Source organism: Scomber japonicus, chromosome 8 (genome assembly GCF_027409825.1).
Source record: "Scomber japonicus isolate fScoJap1 chromosome 8, fScoJap1.pri, whole genome shotgun sequence".
In the NCBI taxonomy this organism is placed as follows: Eukaryota; Metazoa; Chordata; class Actinopteri; order Scombriformes; family Scombridae; genus Scomber; species Scomber japonicus.
Window position 1 is genome coordinate 23,156,369 of NC_070585.1, and position 25,499 is coordinate 23,181,867.

Below are 25,499 nucleotides of genomic sequence, written 5' to 3' on the forward strand. Positions count from 1 at the left end.
TTCCATATTTCTTTATTTGGGGTTTAATGTGGGGCTATGTCTGTGTCTAAATGTGTGTGCAGCTGTCTTTGTAAATCTTAAGGGTTTTGCCAAATTCTGGGGGTGGCTCATTCCTGTCTAAAATCTGAAATGTGTCACCTCTGATGCCTTTCTCTCTTTTCCTTTTTCTCCATTCTTCCCTTCCCCTCTTTTCTTTATTATTATTTTTCCATCACCAACATTGTTACAGGTGATCAAAGCCCTTCCAGTCCAGGCTCTCGGTGGCCAGGTGCTAACTATGGTAACAGAACACTAGGTGTGTGTATTAAACTACTTTTTTAACCCAGACCCAGCACCACCCTGCCTCCTACTGCACTTCTGCTGGCTGCATTAGTCCTTACTGTCAGAACACTCAATCTGAGCTGGTCTACAACATGCAGAGTCCTGAGCTGAGTTATTACATTTGACTTGGCAAAGAATTAAATGTTCTAAGGCATACTATGTAAGATTTACTGTATTTGAGAAACAACACTATATACACAACACACACATAATGATTCATATCAAACCATGGTTTCTATAGTAATGCTACTAAAAATGTGAACAACATGAGTGAAACTGTAACACAGCCATAACTTAAGATCAGTGTTGGTTTCACTTGAAATTACATTTTCACATGTTAAATTAAAAGAAATAATTGCTGAATTTCTGCATTAACAAGGCTTTTGTAAAGACCACGTTAAAATTGTCGAAAATATAGGCAATAGTTGATAGTGCCCTCTCACTTATGTGCTGTGTAATTGCACTTTGCACATACAGTATATTTATAGCACATGATATAAAACAACAAAGAAAAAAACAAAACATGGCATTTTAAGTCATTAAAAAAAGTCAACTATAATGAATACCTTATAACACTACCAGCACTCTGCCACAAAAGAGGATTAATATGATGTAACATTACCCCAGTTCCTCTGAAAATGCGTTCAACTGTAGATGTTAAACTTAAATGTTTTAACATGTAACACTCAACGTACAGTCATTATAGTGGCCACTATTTTAAGTGAAATGTATTTGATTCACTCAGGAAAATTTCTGTCTTGTAGAGCAGCTCCAGTCATCATCTAATTGCCATGCTCTTCCTATAAAACTATGCTGTCACAGCATGATATCACGTCCTGTCTTGTAACAGTTTTTTTGTTGGAGAGGTCTGTAGACCTCCTTGCTTTGGCCGTGCACAATATTTGTGTGTATTACCTTTTCTTTGTCCCCTCTATGTCTGGTAAATGTCAAAATGATGTACAACAGCATCCCAAATCGATACCTTGCTAGATGATTCCTGCTTTTTTATGCCACCCATGCACATGCATGCTTTGAGGCAACTTTGGAATTCCTAATTGTCTGCAACACTCAACAGATTGGTTCCCTGTGTCTTGCAACAGTTTCTGTTATAATTGGTTTAATCTCTTTCAGTTGTGTGTCCAAATACCTGACATCATAATGATGTATGGATGAGTGTGTATTTGAATAGTATGATGTGTGTGAAAATGATTTTGCTCTAACTCTCAACAACCACTTAGTACAGTAATAAAAGATAAAGAAAAGGAAAAAAATAAATTCATATTGATAAAATAAAATATTGGACATATTTTTTAGGGTTAGGTAGTAATGTATGATATAGGTTTAGGCAGAGGCATTGCAAAGGTTGATGTTGTCTAATTGGCTATTAGCTTTTTCCTGCTTCAGACTTATTCAGCCTTTAAGAATCCGTTATCTTCTAGCCAGTGTAGCCAGTGGAAAGCTACTAACTGGTAACTAAAACTCAACATTTTTGCTATGGGAGGAACAATTATGTGATTTCCTGGTGGAGATCATGGATGAAGTAAAACACGTACATGATGTTAAGGCACCATCTCATATATTCTGTTTACTCCAGCCAATAAATGTAAAGTGTCCATTTTTAGTGTTTGCAGATGATGTAGTCCTCTTGGCATTATTTGACCATAACCTTTAGCATGTAGTTGGTGGTTTGCAACTAAATGTGAAGCACCACCATGCCTGAGGCCATGGTATAGTGCCACTTTTGAGCTGGGAGCAAGCTGTTGTCCCAAGTGAAAGAGTTTTAGTATCTCAGAGAGCCTAAAGGTAAGGCCCTCAATTTACCATTCTAAGTTCCAGTCCTGATCTATGGTCATGAACTTTGGGATAGTGTCAGGTTTCCTTTGCTGGGTGTCTGCGTCAAAGCAGTGCTTCTTTGTTCTGATGGGGTCTGGGTATCTGATCAGGATGTTTACTGATGGCCTTTCTGTTGATGTATTCTGGGTGCATCCAACTGGGAGGAACCTGACCCGAGGTTTCACGCTACCTGGGCCCTGACACTGGTAAACATGGTTGGCCACCCGTGCACAACATGATTTGTCTTGGCATCATCTCTGTTTTTGTTTATGAATATACTTTGCATTGTATTGAGTATTATGTATGTCTTTGATTTCCAAATTCCTGCAACACAACTAAGGTTAGTGTGGTCCTTTTGATGTCTTTCTTGCATGACATTGGGCATCAGACTCTTCTCAGGTCACTTTTTTTGCACAACACTGCTATGCTACCAGAATGTATTATGCGCTGACAGCTCTCTGTTTATTGATATAAAGCTGGTTCTGTGGTTTGATTAACAGTTGCCTGGGTTCTCTACTCTGAGGTGATGACAGGGGGAAATCCTTTTGACATGCTGGCTCCATGGATTTTTTTCTAAATGGAATCTGGAAATGAATTCAGCCACTATAGAGTATAAGGGGAATTTGTCTCATCACATATAAGGGGACAAACAGAAATCTTTCTGCACAGTCTGTAAAGATAAACTATTAAAGGGAAGCTTCAGTATTTTTCAATCTGGACCATGTTTTCCCATCTTTTCCCATCTTTTTGTGTCTAAGTGACTAATGGGGACAACTATTTCTTACAATTGGTCCAGTACTGAGCGAGAGGGCTTCAGCCAACATCCATGAAACAGGCTGCAATGTAATCCAACAGGGCAATCAGCTAAATAATAATAACTATTTGAGCCTTTCAGTGGCAAAATCAAGCTACAGTATTTTCCTTGATGGACATTGACAGGGCACTATTGCCCCAAAGGGTTACTTTACTGCCTGTTTCAAAGCTGCAAGCTGAGGCGCTTTCACTCAGTACTCGACCAATAACACATATTGTTTTCCCTATTAGCCACCTAAACACAAAAAGATGGAAAAATGTGGTCCGGGTTGAAAAATACTGAAATGTCCCTTTAAGTTCCCCAGTGGTGGACAATTTAGTGACAAAATGTATCTCAGTGATTGAATTCTGTCTTTGGATTTCTACTTATTTGTGCATGGTGAGAACTGTCAGTGTTTACAGTAAGTCTGTATTCAGAGAATGATGTAGATTCTGGGTCAGTGGAGCTGCATTAATTTTTATGTACTTTTGTTCTGTACATATTTGCTCTGTACATCTTTCTCTCTGACTCACGGACTGACAGCATTTCAGTCTCTGAATTAACTAAAAGAGAAGGTTCTCTAAGCAGATATATCAGACAGTGTGCCAAATCTATTCACTCCTGCTTGTCATGTCTGTTGTAATCTCATGCTTTAAAGCTTGATTAACCTCTCGCCATCCTCAAACGAGGAGCATGTACCAGAGAGAGTCTCTCAGAGTCACACATGAATCTTTGCTTACGTAAAAAGAGTTCATTTAAAATCAGCATGTCGTTCTTTGTCGTCCTTCAGGCTAAACTATACTCTAGCAGACTACCTCAAGTGTCAGGCTGAACACAATTCTAGTTTCTGCCAGTCACAATTACACCCAATTACCCCCAGAAGCATTCCTATTTCCTTGTCTCCACTTTGTGTAAGCTGGAAAACCTAACCTGGAAGGCCATACTCATGTGTTATGCAATTACACCAGCCAGTCCTAATTATACACACAGAAACTGGATGGATTGATGGAGAACAGCGGAGCAACATATTTGTTGTGATTTCAGTCTTATTTCAGGAAGATAATTTATATAATGTTGTATAGTGTAGAATCCAACACTTCACATGAACTGCAGTCAACACTAAATTAAATTTTACTTGAATAAGGATAAAAAAAGATATGTTTGCTTTCTCCTCTTCTATATCCTATTCCCTTTCTGGTGAGACAGTTACCTGGGTATCTGGCAGGAGATTGGTGGGTAGAGAACAGGAGCCTCTCATACATCCTAGCTCATCGATTTTCGGTCAGGGATGAAAGCCACAGACTCAGTAGGTCTTTCATACTGGGGGGCATCCCAAAAGACACATCAATCAGATTTCAAAGAGAACTCAGCCAATCGTATTTATTTACTGCCTTTTCAACATCATTACATTCCCAAACCAGGGCCTCTCTCCTTTCCTCTCTCTGGCCCATTCTCCTACCTCACCTTCACAGGTCAGTCCATCAAAAGTTCCCTTATCTGTTCTATATAGTAAGTCTCTTAAGGACTTATTTGACATTGAATAGGGAGGGATCATCTTACACCCATTAAAAAATGGAGATGCAGTGATATAATGCTTGTCAGGGTTATGGATTTTCAGCCCAACCTTCAAATCCCCCAAAGCCTTGCAGTTAATTCAGCTGGTCAGACCAGAGAGTGGGCCCCCTGTATGTTTAATGAAGATTAAATTACCTATTTTCTCTCATGAAATTTTAGAGGAAGAAATCAGGTGAATCTGCAAAGAGGCAAATGAAAAAACCAAAAGGAAGTGTCTTAAGAAGGAACTGCTGGCAATGATAAAGAATTTCCTCTTGTTCTCTTATACCCCACATCATTTGTGACATAAATGATCTGTTTATACCTATATTACATGTGTTTGTTATCCACATCACCCTGATGTAGACAACCACACTACAGTGGGTTCAGCCTGGCAGCTACTTCCTCATCTGTTCCCTGATCAGGGGGACAATCACCCATTTGTTTCTTAAATTACATCATAGGAAGTGATAGTGATCATAATTACCTTAGTAATTAATTTGCTCACACATATGTTGTACCCATCACTTTATCTCTTTCTTGTTGGCTCCAAACCACTCCGGCAGTTGTTCTTTTGTACTGTTTCTCACACACACATGCACAATCGAGTGTCACATATTAGATAGGTAGTATTGCTGTAGGGTGTCTCTGAGTTGAGGGCTAAAGCCCTTTGCTTCCACAAGCTTCTGGCATACACTTCAGGGTGTTAATAGATGTTATTCATTGGGGCGGTCCCAGAGGCGATCCTACAGGAAGTGGAGCTAACATGATTTGGGGCGAAGAGACCCAGAGGGTGTCAGTGCCTCATGCTATAGCTCGGATGGCTTAGTAGATGTAAGATATCCATAGAGTAGATGAGAGCAGAGCTCTGTAGAGATGTGCTGCTTGAAATCTATCACCTGCTTCTCACAGATAAGGATATTTATCAACAGCCAAAAGGAAAGGCAGATGGGAAGGGACTGAGGCATGGGCAGCCACTCCATTAAGATTTGATGTCCTAAGGCATAGACAAAGCCATTGTCCCTCCCATTGACCCGTAGGGCCTTTCTCTGGACCTGATCATTTTTCATCCTCAGCAGAAAACCCATCATGGAAATATAGATGAAGATTTTATGTACCATTTGAGTACCCTTGGCGCATAACTGATTCGTTGCTTGACTCTGCCAAGAGAGGATGTAAAGTAAGTGAAGTGTGACATGGAGCCATTTTGAGAGGATAAATCAAATCTTAATAAAAGGCTCAGTCCCTCTGAGTGGACACCAGGGGTCTCTCGCCCCTGCCCCTGCTGTTAGGTACCCCCCACCGCCCCCAAACCATTTGCTGTTATACTGAAGCTATCTACTTGAGCACAGGATATCAACAGGGGGCTGTCTGCATGCCCTTTTCATGCCATTATGCCCTTTTACAGCCCCTGTCTGGGAAGTCTTATCATGTGGAGTCTAGCTCCCTATGGTAATGCTTACTTTTTCTTTCCTTTTTTAGAAATAAAGTCAATGAGCTAGTACTATTATGGGTTCAGAGTTCTCAACACCTAACTCCAATATTGTCTTACTCTATTGGTACAGGGCCTCATTGATGTAAAAAGAACTCAGGCCTCCCGCCTAGTGGACTATCAACGAACAACTGCCGAGCAAAAATGTCTACTAATTTATCATATTCAATAATATCCTAGAGTGTTTGCAGTATGATGTGTTTTTTTTCTTGCTCACTCTCCAAACAATATTGGCTTTCAAGTATGTGGGCAGTTATGAAAGGTCACCCTAAGTGTAAATTGTCAATACTGGATCAATTTTGGAGGGCAAATATGCTTTGGAGGCCCCATAATGGAGGGTTTTATCTTATTTTTACCCCGGGCACATACACACAATAAGAGTGATATTGTTCATTGTTTGATGAATTCCTAATAGACCCATAAACTTGCAGAGCTTAAAGCCAAAGGAATGCTGATGAAAGCCAAATATAGGAGAGGCAGTCGGACCATCCTACTAGCTGAAAAATTGCCCTCATATAATTCCAATGGAATCTCGTCCAAGCCATCATGCTTAGTGTTGAAGGATGGGCAACTTACGTCGGTTGAATTAAACCTTATTTATCGCTCATTAGGCATACAGCAGGGCCAACTGATGATCAGCTAGAGAAATAATAATGTGTGTAGGAATAGGATGCCATCCTGTATGGTTATGCGAAGCATTGACAATAAGAAGCAGTGCCTGAATCAAATACTTCTATCTCTGCTGTCATACTCGTGTGTCTTTTCGCTTCCTTAATATGATGTGGCTATTACTAAGGTTTAGGATATAATGTCCAGGCTGATGTTTGCATTTGAAGTGTCAGCCATTATCTAGAATCTGTCAGCCACAATGAGGTGAAATTAATATTTTACTTTCCCATTAGACATGCTTGATGTCTGTAATAGGGAGGTAAAGGGAAGGAACGGTGGACCAGGCAATGAGTGATAATAGTAATTCTCATAAATGCAGATAAAGAGAGAGTGTGTCAAAGCATGTTTAATGCTCCTTTCAAAAGGACATATCAGTAAAGGTGATTCTAGGAACAACGATATAAAATAAATTATAATGTATGTGATGCTCTCAGTTTGGAGTAGGTGGGGCTTGTGACATAGCTGTCCTGACTTTTTTCACACTTGAATTTGTTACAAAGTGAATTCAGCAGGTTCTACAATGCTGTTAATTAAATTACACTTGAAAAATTGAAGTTCAATTTTGCAGTTTTATAATGCTTTTGACTATGCTTATAATTAAATGAAGATAAGATCATATTTTTTAGATTGAAATGAATAAAACGTAATTAATTAACAATGCTTCTGAGGTCAAATCAGTAAGTGAGAGTAACACGAACATCAGCACTTCAAGATCAAGATCTACATACTGTATTTTTTTTCATTCTTGTACATTGAGAAAAGGAGAAATTTCCTGTAATTTGTAAATGAAAACATGAAGCCAAATAAATGTAATCTGTAGTACATATTTGTGAAAGCAGGAAGTTGCAGGAAAATAATGCACTTAATTACAAGGCAGTTTGCCTCTGAGGTTTCATTGGCTGTAATGACTTGTAATTTGAGTAATAAATAACAGTAGATATATAAAATATAAACACTAATAAAATCTGCCAGTTTTTGTTGCCTTAAACCCTAAATGTTAGGCAACAAAATCGAGGTGTAAAGGTTAATTATTTCTTAAACTATGTTAGAAAACTTATACAAGTGTTCACACTCCCAAATGAATACAAGAAAAACACACACTAGGAAAATAATATTTTGCATTTTTAAGTAAACCAGTAAGCCTCCCACATCCTTTCACAATTAACGTGTTTGTGTACTTTGCATGAATTGGTGTCGTGAACTTAATATCTGGCTGTCTCAACAACAAAAAGAAAAAAATCTGTAATTTCTTTAGAGCTATGGTCACTATTCTATCTGTGAAAACATCTGAAGTGAGTCGTCATTGTCATTAGAGCAATGTTCTTAACACAGTACCGTACATGTTCAAGGATAGATGCCGTCTGCTAATCAGTCATCTGAGTTAAAACAGAGTCAAGGTGTTTGTCAGACAAAAAGAGTAGACGGTACATAAAGCAGTTTAGAAAGTAAAAGAAAGAAGCTGCTTGAGGCTTTCAACACAGATTTAATCATCAAGGACTAAAAAAAATGGATGTTGCTGTCAACATCCGTTGAAATGAAGTCAGGGTGTTGTGCAGTTATGGACAGATGCATCTATAGTGATAGAGATACAGAGTTAAAGGGGGAAGAAAGGGTTAAATGAGGGTAAAAGGGAGAAAAACACAGTAATGCCCCCTCCTACTCTCTCTCTCTCTCTCTCTCTCACTCACTCACTCACTCACTCACTCACTCACTCTCTCTCTCTCTCTCTCTCTCTCTCTCTCTCTCTCTCTCTCTCTCTCTCTCTCTCTCTCTCTCTCTCTCTCTCTCTCACTCACTCACTCACTCACTCACATGAACACACACACACACACACACACACACACACACACACACACACACACACACACACACACAGGGCATGCAATCAGCAAAAATGCTCCCTACACTCAGGCACTCCCCCTCCAGTCAAGCATGATTGTGCATGACATGGTTCCATCACTAATGCTGACTGATGCCCATTTACTAGGCTCTTCACATTTATTTATTTATCTGTTTATTTGCGTCAGGTTTATTTATTGATGGGCCTCAAGGATATGAAGGCAAATCTCCATTTGCTCATATAGGAAAAAACGGAAAGGCTATAAGCATGCACAATATTTACACGCGAATGAACAAAAGACTGAGAGAGGACGGAGTTTACTTTTTTTTATTTAGATTCCATCAGTTGAAATAGCTATTCCTGTCTGGTAATGGAAAAGTGATATGGCCCATTTAGTTACTTAGCACTAATCCCAATGGTCTAGCCTCTTCTCTATTTTTTCTTCCCTTTTATCTCTTTGTCTTTCTTCATTCGCTCTTTTGACTTCTATTTGGTTAGCGTCTGATGGAAGGATTTGAGTGAGGTCAAATTACTACCTTGCCTGCATGAGTTTTCCCAAGCTTTGACAGCACTTTCAGCCACATTAAGTGCACACAGTGTGTTGCTGTTGTAGTTGACCACCAAATACCCATGAGGGTTTTAAATGCATGCTCTATTTAATGTCCAGTGTCCACATAACCGCCTATTTTTGTTTAAATTGATTCCAAAGTTTTTGGGATATGGTCTCCTATTTTGTTATGTCTTACATGTATTTGTTTGTGGCTTTTAATAAGATGTCCCCTTGCTTGTGATTGTAACATAGGATGATGCAATTAGAGCGTAATGAGAGTAAGTGTAATTGTTGTTTATTCTCACAATGACATATTTGCTGTTGTAAGCTACAGAGGGAACAGCAATGCTTAATTACCCACAAGTGTACAATTTGAGATCATTAGCTTGGAAGCCAATATCTTTTGCCAGAGGTCTGCTAGAGGACCTTTGGTCCATTCCTGTAGTTGTAAAGAGAATACCAAGTTGAAAACTGCAGAAAGATTATTGTTGTGTTTTCACTTCCCAGTCTACCTGATGTTATTATGGAATTTCTTGAAATCTCATACAGTGTTTGTAGACTATTACCTTTTTCGCTGATTTTGATTAACTTTTTAAAGGGTACATTTTAAGTCAGCTGTGGCTTACATAAATGGAAATTTAGCAGCTCATCTAAAAATTATAATGACCGGTAATGGTGGGTTATGGGTAATTAAACAGAGCTGAGGAGCTTATTTAAAAAGGGGTTCTGTTCTGATTTGAAACTGAGAGAATTATATGAGACTAAGATGTCTCACTTTGGATATGGTTGATAAAAAAGGAATGAAAGAGACAAAGAACAAAAAGACAGTATCTTTGCCTATGCACCTGTTAATCTTCACAGATTTTACCACATGCCCAAAATGGTGTGATGCACAACCATGCTCCCTCCTTAGCAGGAGCTGATTGGCATATGTGCTCTTATGAAGATAGGAATCCGACCCACCTACATATGTGAGTTTATTTGATTTCATCCAAACAGTAACACTGCACTGAGAAGGAAGGGGGAAATAAACAAGAAAACACAACAGCTTGGTATTCATGAATTCCATAACTTACAATGTTACTCCCCTAAGAGATGACTAATATGTCAAGTTTAAAAATAGAAGGTTTGCAACAGTGCAGACCCTCTGCTTCCATTAGATGAGGATTAAGCAGATAGATGGTAAAAGGCAGAGATTTGCAATTGTGTGTGTGTTGATGTGAGTGTAGAATATGCACGCAAGAGTATGTCAGAGGTGTATGCTTGTATATAAGCACAGATACTGTATATTTGCGGGTACTTTGTGCACTGTATTCTATACACAAATGTTTCTGTGTCTGCAGTTGTAGTGCATATAAACTGACTACGGTTTCCATAACCAACCCGTTATGGCAGCAGGATGAGGGCCTGAGAAGTAGCTGAGGTGTATGGGGGTCATGCATTAGTGGAAAGCCAGTAGAGGTTGCTGAGTTTGTAACATCTCCACCCTGAAGGCATTGCCAGCCAAGTAAAGGATGAGGCTGCACACTGCATTACCTCAACTATTATTTTTTTTCCTTCCACTCGGGATGAGTTTCTTCCAGTGGCCCAGGTCACTGTTGCCCCAGGGCGGATTATGGCAGATAGGAGCTGGGATGTTTCTTAAGATTTCCGACAAGTGAGGGAAGGAGTGTGTGCTTGGGTGTGTGTCCATACATTTAATTTAATGTTCCTTTTTTTATTGGGTGTGTTCATCTGCTTATGTTGTTTGTGTGTGTATGATTGTGTGTATTGTTTATTAGGGAATGTTTACTGAAGCTTAGCATTCCTTTGCACGCCAGCGGTTGACCTGATTTCTGTGTCACAGCATGACTCACACAGGTTAGGGGACAGTAAGGTCAATGTGAAACCAAAGCCACAGATATACGACTGAATCTTATTTCATACACATTCCAGTTGTAGCATAGCTCAATATGCATGCACACTTACACTTACAGCACACATGTCTACATATTCTGTGTTAGCTAAATATAGCATTCTGTCACAGTAAATATTCAACCACCATGCATTATGATTAGTGAGAGAGCATGTAAAATAATTTATGGTCTGCAATATTAAACTCTCCAACATGGTAGGACTCTTTCTTCGCTCCTGATACTGCCATTAATATGTTTACGATGGTGGCAACAGTCTGTCTGAGAAATTGATTTTTCTTTGCCAATTGTAAAAGTTTTATGACAGTCAATATGGCTGAAGAAGCAGCCCTTTCATTATTTTACTGGATCTGCTGCTAGCTGAATAGATGGTTCCTGCTTATAAACCTTGAATAATTGAACAGGGGAATCAGTCAATGAGGGAGGGAGAGGCACAAGGTCTTGATGGCTTGATGGCTGAGATGACAGCTTGTGAAAGAGAAAGACAGCAGACTGATTAGCCTATGTGTCATATTGCTTTATCGCTGCCTGTACACTATGAGCTCTCATTTCTGTTTCGCCCTCTTCCTCTCACTCATCCCTTTCCTTCGTATATTACTCTCCTTACTTGCTCATTCTCTCCCTTTTTTCGTTTCCCTCCTTATTGTTTTTCACCTGCAAATCTACCTCTTTACTCTTCTATTATGTCAATTTATTTCTTATCAACTTACTTTGCCCCATTGCTTAGTATTTCCCTCCTCAACCTTAATGCCCTGTTTTCTTCAAATGCTTTATTTTTCCTCACATCCTGTCTCCATCCATCCCGATGACCCCGTGTCACTCCAGGCAGAATTATTACTCTTGGATGGAACATTGGCTCAGTGGCGCCGTACGCTGCTCTCTCTGCCCGCATTATCCATTTATGGAGTATCCCCTTTTGTGGTGAGCCATCTTCCTATAGCCCAGTAATGATAGGAGTCTTGGCGACCCTGTGCATTTGCACTGTAATATAAGACATTCTCATTAGTGCAAGGATTGTGCTCTCTCCCATGTCCATTACATTAATTGCCACACATCACTGCCTGCCATGCCCTCAGTATTCTGTTACATTGCTGGCATTCTCCATCCTGCATCACCTAACTTTGGCCCTCAATCACTCTGCCCAGGAAGGTGAGAAAGGTAATTGAAATATGTTACATGGAGAATTGGATAAGATGTTTTTAGTCCAAAAATCTCAAGGAGATAATCTGACCAGTTTGTTTGTGTTATGTTACTTGAGTGGCAATGAATGAAAAATTGTTTTCAGATCAAGTAAATTGAAGCCAAGTGCCCTTCCACCCCCGTTCCATCCCTCCGTTGTCAGTCATCTCTCCTCATAATAGGGAAGCAGGCCACTACCATAATTGCTTTGATGGTCCAGCCTGAACAAATCACTTCTGGGCATAAAGAGAGGCCTTGGAGATGGCAGTCAGAGAGAAAAGGTGCGAATGAATTAAAGCACTTTGCGTTCCTCTGGGGCATGTGGCCCAGATTTTTTCTTCAAAGCAAAAATATAAGGAAAGGAGGAAGGAGTGTGGGGGTTGGGTGTGCCTCTTTCCTCCTAGAATAAATGGCAGTAAAAGCAATAATACACATCCAGCCTCCATTATGCCAAAATGGGGAGCTTTTTCAGGGAAGACACAATGGCACTGACATAGTTAACTGGCAGGTGGAGAAAGGAGGATTTCACTGGAAATAATCTGATTTTGAACGGGGCTCCCATCTATGGGAGAACCTCTGGTCAGGCCCTTTGTGAAGGAACAAAAGTTTGGCCCTTTGGAAGCAAAGCTTTGAATGTTTCAGTAGAGCTGGGTGAATGGGCCATGTGGATGTCCCGAGGCCCTTATTGCTGAGGACTGCAACAGGCAAACGTCAGCAGGGTCTTGTGCGGAACTGCGCTGCTTCCTTTGGATCTGACAATTTCAGAGCAAGCCCACTTTCTTCTTCCTCTCCTCTTTTATGTTCTTCACCCTTGAACCAAAGAGAGATTTTTCACTTCTTTGTTCATATTAGTACTACTTATTATATTACTATATTATTGGAGCAGTATTCATGGAAGCTGGAAATCAGTCATTTGCAAGATTACCCACTCTATGAATTAGCATGAACTTTATTATGTCACAACTACTCAGCTGTAGAAATATCTCTGTATATGTATATAGATATTAAACTGCAGTCATATATTTAGACTCATGGTTTGATATGCAGAACAGCATAGGTGAGAGAAGAGATATTGAGTAAGCTAAGTGTAACACTTTTCAAATCAAAAAAGTTGTGAAACATTCCTTTGAAGTTGCATTTCATTGCCAAACAGTACTATGGTAGATTTAAGACAAAACATTTTAACAGTTTCCTGTGACTAACTGATGTGCAAATGATTCAGTTATTACTCTGTTTTGAAGCAGAGGAGGGTTGTTGAATACATAGTTCCTTTGACTGGTGGGTGACTGAGGGGAATGTGCTGTTTTCGGTAAAAGTTCAATTATGACTCCATGCTGCACAGGGTGAGTTGTCATGATTGTGACACAAAAGCAGTGGGGCTATTTGACTAATCCTCCTACATCTCCACAAAACCTCCAGGGGTCACAAGCCCCCAAAGCAAGGCTCCATGGGTGTCTGGGACATCATTCTTTCCCAATGGCCTTGTCTTTTTTCCCATGCAGCCAAATGCACGCCCCTTGTTAGTTCCACCCTGATCCTTTTGCTTCTCTTTTAGTCACCCCTCAATGCAGTCTGCATCCCACCAACTCCTTCCTATCAAACCGAACCTTTGACCCCTTTTTGGGAGGGTATTGCTTTTCTTTGTGGTTGACAGCCCATTACAATTCTTCAGAACTCCAGGTGCGGCTCTCTTGCAAAGGAATCATTGGTCCAAAAAAATGCAGACAGTTGATTAAATCAAACAGATAATGCTTATAACTTTGGATCTACGAAGAGGAAACATATTAAACCTGTCAAATATGTGTGTGTCATCTGCTGATAAGTACATTTAAAAACAAAGAAAATGAAAGTGGTATATTTTCCTTTTTAAAAAAAAGTTTTGACAGAAGTCAACTTCAATGCCTTATTCTCTCTTTTTATGGATTTCTTTTATGTCTGTCTTAACTATCACTTTCCGTATCAACCTATAAGGATGAGCGGTGGTTATAATTGCTTTTCATATAATCATTTTTGCTGCTTTATTGTCGACAAGAGCACAGTTTTCCTTGTCAACTTGAGTTAGGCACATTCATCTTATGCACTCATTTGAAGTGTATTCTTTAACAAAAATGAAGTTGAACACATCCGCATGCAACAAAGACCCACCATTATCAGTGCCGACTAGCTAATTAAGGAGTCTCTCTGACTTGTTACTTGCCAAGGAGTGTGCAGTGGGTCCGTAGCCATGTATCCAACCATGTGTTTCTGGGAAGTGTCTAAGGCATTACTTCTGCCCTCCTTCCATCCATAATTAACCTCCCTCCATTCATAATTCAGATGTGTTCTTCACACATCTTCTGGTGATATGACATTATTTTGCAGTGGCTAAACAGACATTGTGACGCCCCCAGTGCATGGGCATGTGTGTGTCTGGCTGACACACTTTTGACTATTACAGCTCCACCCCCAGCCACAAGTGCAAGGTGGAAGACAAACCTGCCACCCCTGCCTTTCTTTGTTATTTTACAACTGCAGGGTGGGTGTACTGTATATCAGCTAGTAAATACTTTTTAGGAAGATTTTATTTTGTTTCTCTTGCTATTCCAATCGTATGTGATTTGAAATCATTAAATATTTAATTTAAGTAATGACACATTTTTCATCTATATAGCCACTCCAACGTATACCTAGTTTAATGGTTGAGCATGTTTGCTGAAGAAAAGGAAAAGGCAGGCATGTAAGAAAGAAAGCCACGAATTGAGGAAAGGAAAAGGAAATGATAGAGAAATGGAAGAAAAGGCTGCATGATGGCGTCAGGCAATGAAGAAAGATCATAGGAGAGAAGAACAGAGACTTAGACAGAAAGGGACAGAGAAGGAGAGTTAGCATCCCATCGCCAAAGCAGCACTCAATATTGTGTCCAGTCCTGAAGGATGTGACATATTTCTCCAGTCTTTGTTGGCTGTTTTAATCAGCTTACATATGTCCTGGATGAAAATTGAATTTGTCTGGAAGAGAGGAAGATACTATTGGCTCTGCCACAGCCTCTTGATTGTGCGTGTGCATGTGTGTGTGTGCGCGTGTGTGTATGTCTATTTCTGTGTGCGTGCTTGTGAATGTCTGTGTCTTTTTGTGTGTATCTGTGCATGCGTGTGTATGTGTAAGCAATGTCCGCGCCAGAGCCAAGCAATTCATAACAGCAATGGCTTGTGTTTCCCCCATACATCATTGTCAATGCAGCTCACCTCTGCAGTGCCAGCTTATTATGGCCAAGACCTAAACTCAGTGTGCACAAAAGACCCCCACTACTCTTTTCTACCCATTTGCCCTCTGGCATTTGGAAGTGTGTTTGTGTTGGTTACACGTGTGAGATAGACAGTTATAAGAAAGGTTTTACAGTATTGTTGAATTATTTGTGGTTGAATATATGTTGACGCACCGATGAAATGCAGCTGTCATTCAACATGTTACCCATATCTTGCTGTATGCTGCCTTACTCTGCTGTGTAGACAGCAGAAGATTGTGCCAAGCTTCATCTTGGGTTTCAGATGACTACTTTATATGAAGGCGCACACCATTAATCTGTCCGTCTACTGGGGGTTTTGACCAGTCTGTCTGGCACAGCTAGACTTTCCTCTGAGGAGTTCATCCCTCAACAGATCACCACTTTATGGATAGCATCTTTTTTATTATTTTGAGCCAGTGCAATCTTTTTTCTGCAGTTATGATTGATCACAAATATCACACAGTATGTTCCTGACTTGCAGCAGAGATTGTAAATAGGGAAGGCTTGCGCCTTTGAACCACAGAGTGTACTGGAGTGAGTCAAGCATTCTCTGAAAAGCAAGACCAAGATTATTCACTGTTTTTTATGATGCACTCTTGTCCTGTCTTTTGTTCGTGGAAGTAGGGCATGTCAGGAGGAAAAAAGGGCAGCACAAGATACAGTAGGGATACAGACATCATGGGGGAAATGTCCTGCTTTGAGAGTAAAAAAGTAAAGAAACAACTTTTATTACAGAATATTCAAAAAGTCTGCAACAACATTGCATCCAGATGTGTGATACATACAAGTATTCTGATACTATCAATGCCATTTTGTACTGTAGGTTTCATCCTGGTACCAAATTTACACAGTCCTCAGAGTAGGTCACAGTTGCTCACATTAACTAAATACAGTACCTGCTCTTTTTAGGTCACTTCATTTGCATGGGGGGTGGTGTTTGGGGGGGGGGGGGGGGGGGGGGTTATAAGGCATTCTTGATTCAGATGCAAATGGAACAGTTATCAGCAGCCTGGACCTGATGAATAATGGGATGTACAAAATGCACGGCCCCGCATAAGGAAATGAAAGAGCGCCTCTTTTCTGCTCCACTGATTTCATTATAGACACTATTATTGGCTTAGAATGGCAACATCTATTATCTCGAGTCAGAATGTGACCATTTTCTTTTTTCTTTTTCTTTCTTTCTTTTTTTTTTTTTAAATGCAGACAGTCTCTTACTACTGTCAGACCTCATCAAATATTGCTGCCCCAGATAGGGCAACAGGCACAATGTGTAGAGTAGGAGCCTTCAGGCAGTGGTCAGATATAGGAACTGTTAATGTCTCTTTAGCCTTGAGATGTAGCTCTGTCCTGATGACAGTCACTCATGCTACCAACTTTCTTATTTCAGTACCACAACATAGTAACAGAGTGGTACAGTGCGAGCAGCTTATAATCTTTTGTTAAGCAGCAGCTATATTTACAACATTTTGCATGGTCTCCTTGTCCACTGAAAACAAATATACTGCCCAGATCTGTAATTATTTTAATTAACATAATGCTTAGATGCAATCTGTATTGTAATGGTATGTAAGTATCACTAAAATTGACATATTGAGAAACTTTGGATCACAGTAGAAAATGGGATATTTTGTTTTCTCTTCCAAGCTACGTAGTTAGTTGAAGACTGTTAGACAGCTGTATGTGAGCAACAATGACAAGATCCAACATGTTATTACATACAAGTGTTCAATACGTACATCCTCTTTGAAGTGCAGCGTTGTACCTGCCAAACTGAATTGCCTGTAATACGGGGACTAAAAAAAGTGAAAAGTAGATCATTTGGTGTGCAGGATCTAAGAATAGAGGAGAGCCTGTGGCAGAGGGCTGAGGGAACAGGAAGGCAGACGGATTGGCTGTGAATAAGACTCACTGACAATGTGATAACACTGTGACTAACCTCTTGGGATGTGTAATGTGTTTCTTTACTTTAGCTAATGCTACCCTCTGACTTTCCCACAGACTGTTCATACATTTTCATGATGTCCTCAAAAGTATTATATAGAGAATATCCACAGATTAGGTGTTGCTGTTTACTGTATGTCATGTGTATGTGTGAAATGCAGTGTCACATAACAGATGCTATTAATGAGTGATATGATGTGATTGATACATATTCACACTGCATGAGAATATTTTTCCATTACATTCCAAATGAGGCTGGTGATGTACTTTCTTCTGGGCTTTAGGAATGCTACTCACATGCATAATCATAAAATCAGCATAGCCTAAAAAGGAGCTAGGTTGTTTTTAATGCTGCTTCCTGCTCTCAAAATTTACATTTTGCTGTACAGTATAGTCAGTCCCAGTTTCATTTTTTTTTTTGCCAGCTCCATATGCTGATGTACTATGAAAAAGAAATCGTTAATTGGGTGTGGGCCTGAGAATTTCTAAGAACTCTTATTTTAGACAAAATACAAAAGGTAGATATTGGACAGCCTTGCCTTCCTATATCCCAAGAGACTATCTTGCTACCCCAAATGCATGTGATTACAATACACCTCCAGTCTAATCCCTAAATTGCCCCACGACGATTGGTATCTGTCTTGCAAAAATTGAGTAAGCTGGTAAGGTGGAAGAGGAACAAAGTGGATAACAATATCTTTGCCAGCCACGGCATAGGACAGACACTTTTATCGGCGGGCCCCTGCATGTTGTGAAGTTAAGCAAATTGGTTCTGCTTTCAGTGAAGCGCAGTGTAGTTTAGGTACCTTATAAAAGGTTTTACGACGCCTCTTGCCAACCCGGTAGAAACATTCTTTTCTTCACAAAAATATCTGGCTTTGGTTAGATTATGTCTGTTTCTATTCCTGTGCTTGGTGTGTTGGGGCTCAATTCGCCAGGCCCTTCACCTCTCAGAGTTTAGCCTTAATCTGCATTTAACGGAGGCCCGGATAAAGACAGGAGTGATTATAACAACGTTATATGCTCAGAAGCTTTTATTTATTTATTTATTTGAATGTCTTTGACTCTTTTCAATATGTCATCTGGTTAAGAGTCAGAGTTATGTTTTTTTTTTCTTTTTCTTTAAGAGGATTTCAGTATCTGAGAATTCCTCTTTTAATTGTGTTGGATTCATGTTTTTTATAGTACATTGCAGTCAAAATTGGTTAGGTTTTTAGGTCAAGAGTTTGATGTAAATGGGATATAATTTAGCTGTTAAGAGGATCATCATAAGGGAGCCACAAAGGGGGAACACTTGCATATGTTCAGTTAATTGATCAGTTTGTATCATTCCAAACAAGCAAATCATGTAGCGTTGCATGTTTCATAATGAAATGTCTTGTTCCCTGTGACTGTTATTATTTTTTTTTTATATCTCCAAAAATGTTTAGCTTTTTATGGATTAATTACATTTCTTGTTACAGCTTTGTGCTGCTCACTTCCTCTTACATTTACTATCATCTCCAAGAAACCTTCAGGCATCTTCTCCTCCACATGCACACACACAGACAGACACACACCATCCCCTCTCCTCCTCTGGTCCTGTATGTAGTCCAAGTGATTGGATGAATACGTTGTGCCATCCCATATGGTGGGCTGTCCTGCTTGATCTGATCACAGTAGTGAATGAAGGAGCCCATGAGTCACCACCGGTTTGTTCTGCCGCACTTGTCACGCTCTGCTGTCGCATACTTCCCTCTCTCCCTCTGTCCATCCTGCCAGCCAACAGACGCCATGCCTTTTAGATTCTCTCGCCCTGTCGTTCACTGTCTCCCTCTCTCATGCACATGATAACTGCAATCTCTTGCATGCCCTCTCGTGCTTCTCCTCCTTTTTCTTCTTTTATTACTCTCTCTCCTTCCCTTTCTTTTCCTTCCCTCTATGTCCCTAGATGAGGTTAAAATCTGCACCCTGTTCTCTGACAGCCTAAACGTCAGTATGTTCCCCAAGCTCTGGACTTCCTTCACAGTCTGTGCCAACATCATTGTCATTTATAAACATTTCATGCCAGCTCTGTAGGGTAATGGCTAATTTCTCCCACCACGCAGCTCTTCATTAAAAGTTGATTTTCTGTCAAAATGTGTCCCAATCAAATTAGCTGCAGCTACTTGGACAACTTTGGTTTACTCCGGCATGTGTCTAAGTTGCTCACTCTCATGCATCCATGGTTATATTTTTAATCAGTAAAGATGTTCATGTATTTGCATGACAAGAGCTAGTCTCATTTGAGAATATATTACCCGTTTAAATAAGCGATAAAGCACGACAAGATGTCTTGATATAAGAAAGTAATAGACATGATTGAGGTGATGGTTTTCACAACACATAATGGAGTTCCTTCCACCGAGTCTATTATTCTCCTGGATCAGGACACCTCAGAGGTCATTAGTGTAACTAACTTTGCCACTTATCAAAGAACATAAAAGAGTAGGCTGTATTTAATTAACTGAAGACAAATAAAATGCTCAAGGAGATAATTATTAAGGAACATGCCTGTCTGACACAAAGGCTTAGCAATGGACAAGGGCAACATCAGACCTTTAAATTTCAAGAAAGGTTTAAAAAGCCTGATGGTGATTCAGAAGCTCTAGACAGGCTTTTACATTAGACAACTTCCTTTTGCGTCATTGTTAATCACCATATGTCCATGTGTTCTACTTCCACACTATTGGATCATGCTGCCTTGTGTCTTTTATTTGTTCCAGTGCAGCTTTACAGACAAAATTGCACATATGCACACAAACAAACTTCCACTCCCAGGTGGAAATGATTGATGGCAGATGGGTAAGCACAGGGAAACCTGGTGAGATTCATCAATTTGGGTCTAGGGTGTGTGTGATGGTTTGCTACAGGAGGTCGGTGCTCAAGGTACTTAGATGCTACTTGTGTTGTTCAATATCTGGCAAATCAATGCATATCCAACAGGTTCATCGCCTCACACATGCTCATATAAGCACTGGGTGTAAAAATAGCCCCTCATTCTAAGAGTTCAGACTTTCTTTTTACCATTTTCCCCATAAAATTAATAAGCCTTTTCATGTTTGCCAATTTCTTCTATTCCTTTATGCTGTACACCAACTTCTTCTTCTCCATAACATTCTCTAGTTTTCTTGTTTTTATTTATGTTCCTTTCTTCTTCAGTATTATTTTTCTAAAAAACAAAATCAATACACTCTCTTTCTCAACCATGAGAAACAGCCCAGAAAATAAATACGTCTGGAGTGGTGTTTTCTGTTTGGTTTCTAAGTTTTGTTTTTTTTTTCATCTGAGTGAGTGGAAGTGTGTGTCCTTTTTTAATTATCTACTTCTGTCATGCCACTGGGTGCTGGAGTGGCTGCTGTCAGGAGCATGTCATTGCCATGGAACAACTACACCGGTGATAGTGTTAGCAGTGTCTAAATGACTGCTCTCTGAGGTACCGGCTGCTTTACCATCATTAGCACGGCCATTACATAGATTGGTGAAAGAAAGGTGCCGAGGCCCTGGCAGGAGACCAGCTGAGTGTTCCTCAGGCTGGCAGGGTCATTCAGGAAGTGTAGTCTTCTTCCGCCACATAACACCCCCCTCTCACTATTTCTCCAGTGAGACCTGGCTGCAGCTTGTAGAAAAGCTTGAGATCAGGTGTGTGAGGGTGTGTGTGTGTGTGTAAGTACTCTTTCTATCTTTGGGAGGACCAAATATGCTCATGATGGTATTCGAAATAGAAGAAAATGAGGACTTTTTTTGGTTAGAGTGTATTCAGTAATGGTCAGGTTCAGAGCTGCGATTCAAATAAGCATAATTTAATGATGTAGGTTTGCAGACAGTGGATTTGACTCAAAAATACATGTTTGGTCCTCACAGTCATAGAACATGTGTGTCCATGTGTGTGTGTGTAGAAGAGGAGGGAGGGAGTGAAGGGAGGTAGGAGTTATTAGTCCAAATCTCGCCTAGGGCGCCAAATGCCAGCCCTGGAGGCAGTGAGCAATCATTCTAGTAAGACTGCTGCCACTTCTATCAAATAACTCAACCTCTCATGAAAGAATAGTGACCCATCCACCCTGTCGTCTTCTGTTACACGACTACGCACTCAGTGGTAACGTGACCTCTGCCTATAAAATTACTTAGTTAACGAACATGAAGGAACTGTTAATTGATGCCAAGTTCCATCCAGTGCAGCACAGTTGATATTTCGCTGAACCTGAGCTACGAGTTACGAGTTTAAATACATGCGTCTGTGTGTGTAAATGAAAGAGTGGGAACGATAAAAACAAGGTGCAGCTCTTTATTTAGTCAATTACAGGGTGGATATGAGAGTGAACCAGCACAAATCCATGCAAAGCTACATCAAGAACAGGGGTTGGAGTGGAGAGGGTTCACCTTGCCAGTAACATGACATTTTCCATCAGCAGTAATGCAGGCGTAATTCGGCTCAGAAGAGCATCTGGTGCAAATTGGACATAGTTGCTCTTTAGCATCAATCCATGAATGATAGGCTTTCTATTTATACCCTGCTCCAGTGTGATAATGGTGCAGAGTCTGTTGACATGATGGATCATTATTTACACAAGATGAACAGAATGTGGATTTACTTTAAAAGTATATGACAAGCATAACTATGAAGGGAGACTGTGTGTGTTTTGTACACATGCATATGTACATGCACCCGACTTTGTTGTTGTCCGTATACATGTGTATGGATCTACCTGTGCATGTGTGTTCATGCGCTACCAGGGTGTGTGTCGTTGGGGGCCACTGAGGAGGAGCATGTTAACCAGAGGAGCAGCCGGTCCACCAGATGTTCCAATTCCCACTAGGCTTGTCACAAGTGGACCTTTACTTCTCTCCCTGCAGTACACACACACACACACACACACACACACACACACACACACACACACACACACACAATTGCTTCAGCAGACTATACATAGTACATACACAGCAACACAAAGTGAAAACTGACTTTATGTTGTTGCTACTTTGTTACAGATACTTTGCAATAAGGATCTTCTTCAGAAGGAACTTTACTGTAGCATGTAAACCCACCTGGTTTCAGTAATAAGACTTATTTCTTCCAACCCAAGTATTGTAGGTGGTGTCCTTAGAAAATCTAAAGCATTTCTTCACAATGCTCAAGTGTGTATTGTAGATGTGTTTTGACTGAGTATTCTCAAAGTCAGAGGCATTCTTCATGTACTCTCGAAATGTTTGGAATGTGCAGTGTTTTCACCGAGATACTGTCTCTTTCGAAGCTGTGAACACAGAACAGCACTTATGACAGTCAATGCCATTTCCCATTGCAAGTGGTTTATTTGCTCCCATGCTTGGTAGAGTGGACTCATTCTCATCTTCATATAACATGGTTGGGTGCCTTTCATGGTGCCATGATCCTAGGTAGAGGATGTGGCCATTTGGAAATGTCATGAGAAAGGTCGAGACCATCATCATGGACCAGTTCAACAAGCTGATTTATGAGGTTCTAGCAAATGAAATATGGTACGGGGCTAGTGGAACAAGCAGACCCCTATAGGCACCCCAAAGGTCACCTAACTTAATTTCAATTAGGCCTAGGGGAGGCCAGGTAAATACGTATCTGATGGAAAGACTGGAAAGGAAATGGATTTACTTGTAATGACATTGTGTTTGTGAGGATTAAAATAAGGCTAATCAGTTGGAAAAGGTGGCCTAATACCTTAGGTACCTTAGTATAGTATTGATTGAATAGTTTAAGAAAGGGATGCCAAATAAGATATTTATTCTGCTGAATGCCTGTGCTGTGTATTGTTTATTTTTTACGGATAAAAATGCATGTCTCACTACATTCCTCCAGTCCCTATCAATCACACTGAATTGTGCTGCACTGAATCCCATCAATTACTGCTTTCCGTTTGACACATGCAACACAGATTTTGATTAGCCAACAATTCTTTAGAAATAGCAGCATTGTAAAGAACAAACGACTTGACATTTTAAATATATAAGGCAAAGTTTACCACAGAATCCAGCTCCCTTCATCCCACTTCCCTACATATGTGTCAAACACCCACCCACCCACCCACCCTCCCCCATCTCTCTCTCACACACACACACACACATACACACACATACACATAAAGCACTTCAAAATGAGTCATAAATTGCCAGCAAATGATTTCTTGCTTAGAGAGAATAACAGGGTCCCCACTCTGTCTTTGATTCAGGCTCTTTTTTCAACCCCTCTTTGTTTACCCATGCTGTCTAGCAGTTGCTCTGCTGGAATCCCTATTGATAGCCGTCTGACAGGGATGGCTGGGTGGCCAAGCAGCCCAGAGGGGGTTGTGCATCATATGAATGTGTGTAAATTAATCTGTAAACCACTGTATGTATATCACATGTATATATGGTGTGCCACCATGTTCTGTCTGAATCAGTGCTGTGCCTTCATAAATGCCAGTGAGCTGCCAGGTGTGTGTGTGTGCATGTGGATCTGTCTGTCTGTGTTGGGCATGTCTGTTTGTGTGTACGCATGTGTTTGTGTGTCTTGTGAGGGTGATGTGGCATGGAGGTCACTTCTGTCAGATCCAATGTCCAGACCCTTGCTGTGATGTGAAGGGCACTGTCAAGAGACAACCACGAGGCAGCGCAGGTACAGCTGCCCTCAGTGCTCTTTTTCCTCTGTGGCACACACACACACACACACACACACACACACACACACACACACACACACACACACACACACACACACACACACACACATACACATTGTCCGGGTTACACAGGCAAACACATCCATGCTTCCTGTAAACTGAGACACAGTGGTGGGATAGCCCCCCCAGGGTGAAAGCCCCAGGATCTTACAGTCTCTTCAAAACAAATGCTACCACCTACTTGTTGACTATCTGTTTGGTGGTGACTAACTACGTGATGCTCTGTGTAACAGGGAAGATGGGAGTTCTGACATGTCCTGTTGCTTAGCTGGGAGGATAGATGCTCATACAGAACATGTTTACAGCCACATACCGACAAAGCAAAGGTTAAAAAAACAACAATCACCTGTGGGTGGATAAGATAGACGTTAAAAGATATATGCTGCAAGTTGGAACAGATAATCCCTTTAGAGGTAGTTGTGTTTGAGGGATTTGGAAATCTGCCAAAGATATTGATATTATTAAAAAAAATGTAACAGAAAAACAAGTTGTTCTGTTATCAGAGTGTGACCGGAGTAACAAGATACAGTAGTGCAAATTGGTGTGCAGTTGTAAAATACACAAATAGCTAAATATGTAAAGCATTCTCGTGTTTGTCTGGGCAGAATATTATAGTGTTGTGTTTCTGTGTATGTGTGTGTGGTTCATTTTTGTATTTTCTTCATTTATTCGTTTTAGAACTTTTCTGTCATATTTTTGTTGATCCTGACATCAAAAAGGACACATAATCCTAGTCTTATATTTACTACAAAGGGTTAAGGGTGGAGGAATAATTATGTATGCGTCTGGCCTTCTGACTGCTGCGTGTGTCTACACATCTGTCTTTCTCTTGACATCTCTGTCAGTCTCTTTCTGTGGCTGTTCTCAACCTGTATCCCTCCAGTGTACACTGTCCACACTGCAGGATAGAAGCTCTGAAACTTTAATGCTAATTGATCCCAGTGAAGAAGTGTGGACACAGGTGTGTTGCCGCAGGCCTTGGCTCTGACATGGATGCCAAGGGATTCTGGGTAACCAAGGGGCTTATAGGTCCACAACAGAAAGTGTCACTAGCCAGAGCACAAGCGACCCAGTTCTTTTTTAATCAGCACAGGTTTGAAATGCACAGTTTGTCTGTGTGTATGTGTGTGTCTGCGAGCACATCAGTTAGAGAGAGAAAATGTATAATAGGTCTTTGCAGCTAAATAGTCCCAAAAAGTAAGGAGCACCAGAGCCAGGAGCCAAATCGGAAACAAAAAGTTCACTCATTGCATTTATGTCCAAGTTTAAACTTCATCTAATAAACAATAAAGATCAAACATATTAGATAATAGAACCCAAAGTAACCACTTTGTCTGGCATGTCATTTTTCATAACAACAGGAACCAAGTTTCTGAAAATATTTAGCTTATGTGATGGAAAAGGACCACAAGACAAGATGGAAGAGAAAAATGTGC

The 25,499-nt window shown here is 40.4% G+C and overlaps 1 protein-coding gene across 1 annotated transcript in view; it reads left to right on the forward strand.

Annotated features, from left to right (window-relative positions):
- The window catches only part of diaph2 (diaphanous-related formin 2), a 360,718-nt gene that overhangs the window by 319,143 nt on the left and 16,076 nt on the right, over positions 1-25,499 (forward strand). The window contains exon 29 of the mRNA XM_053324402.1: positions 230-295. Within this exon, the coding sequence (XP_053180377.1) occupies positions 230-295 (66 nt within the window). The remainder of the gene's footprint in view (positions 1-229; positions 296-25,499) is intronic.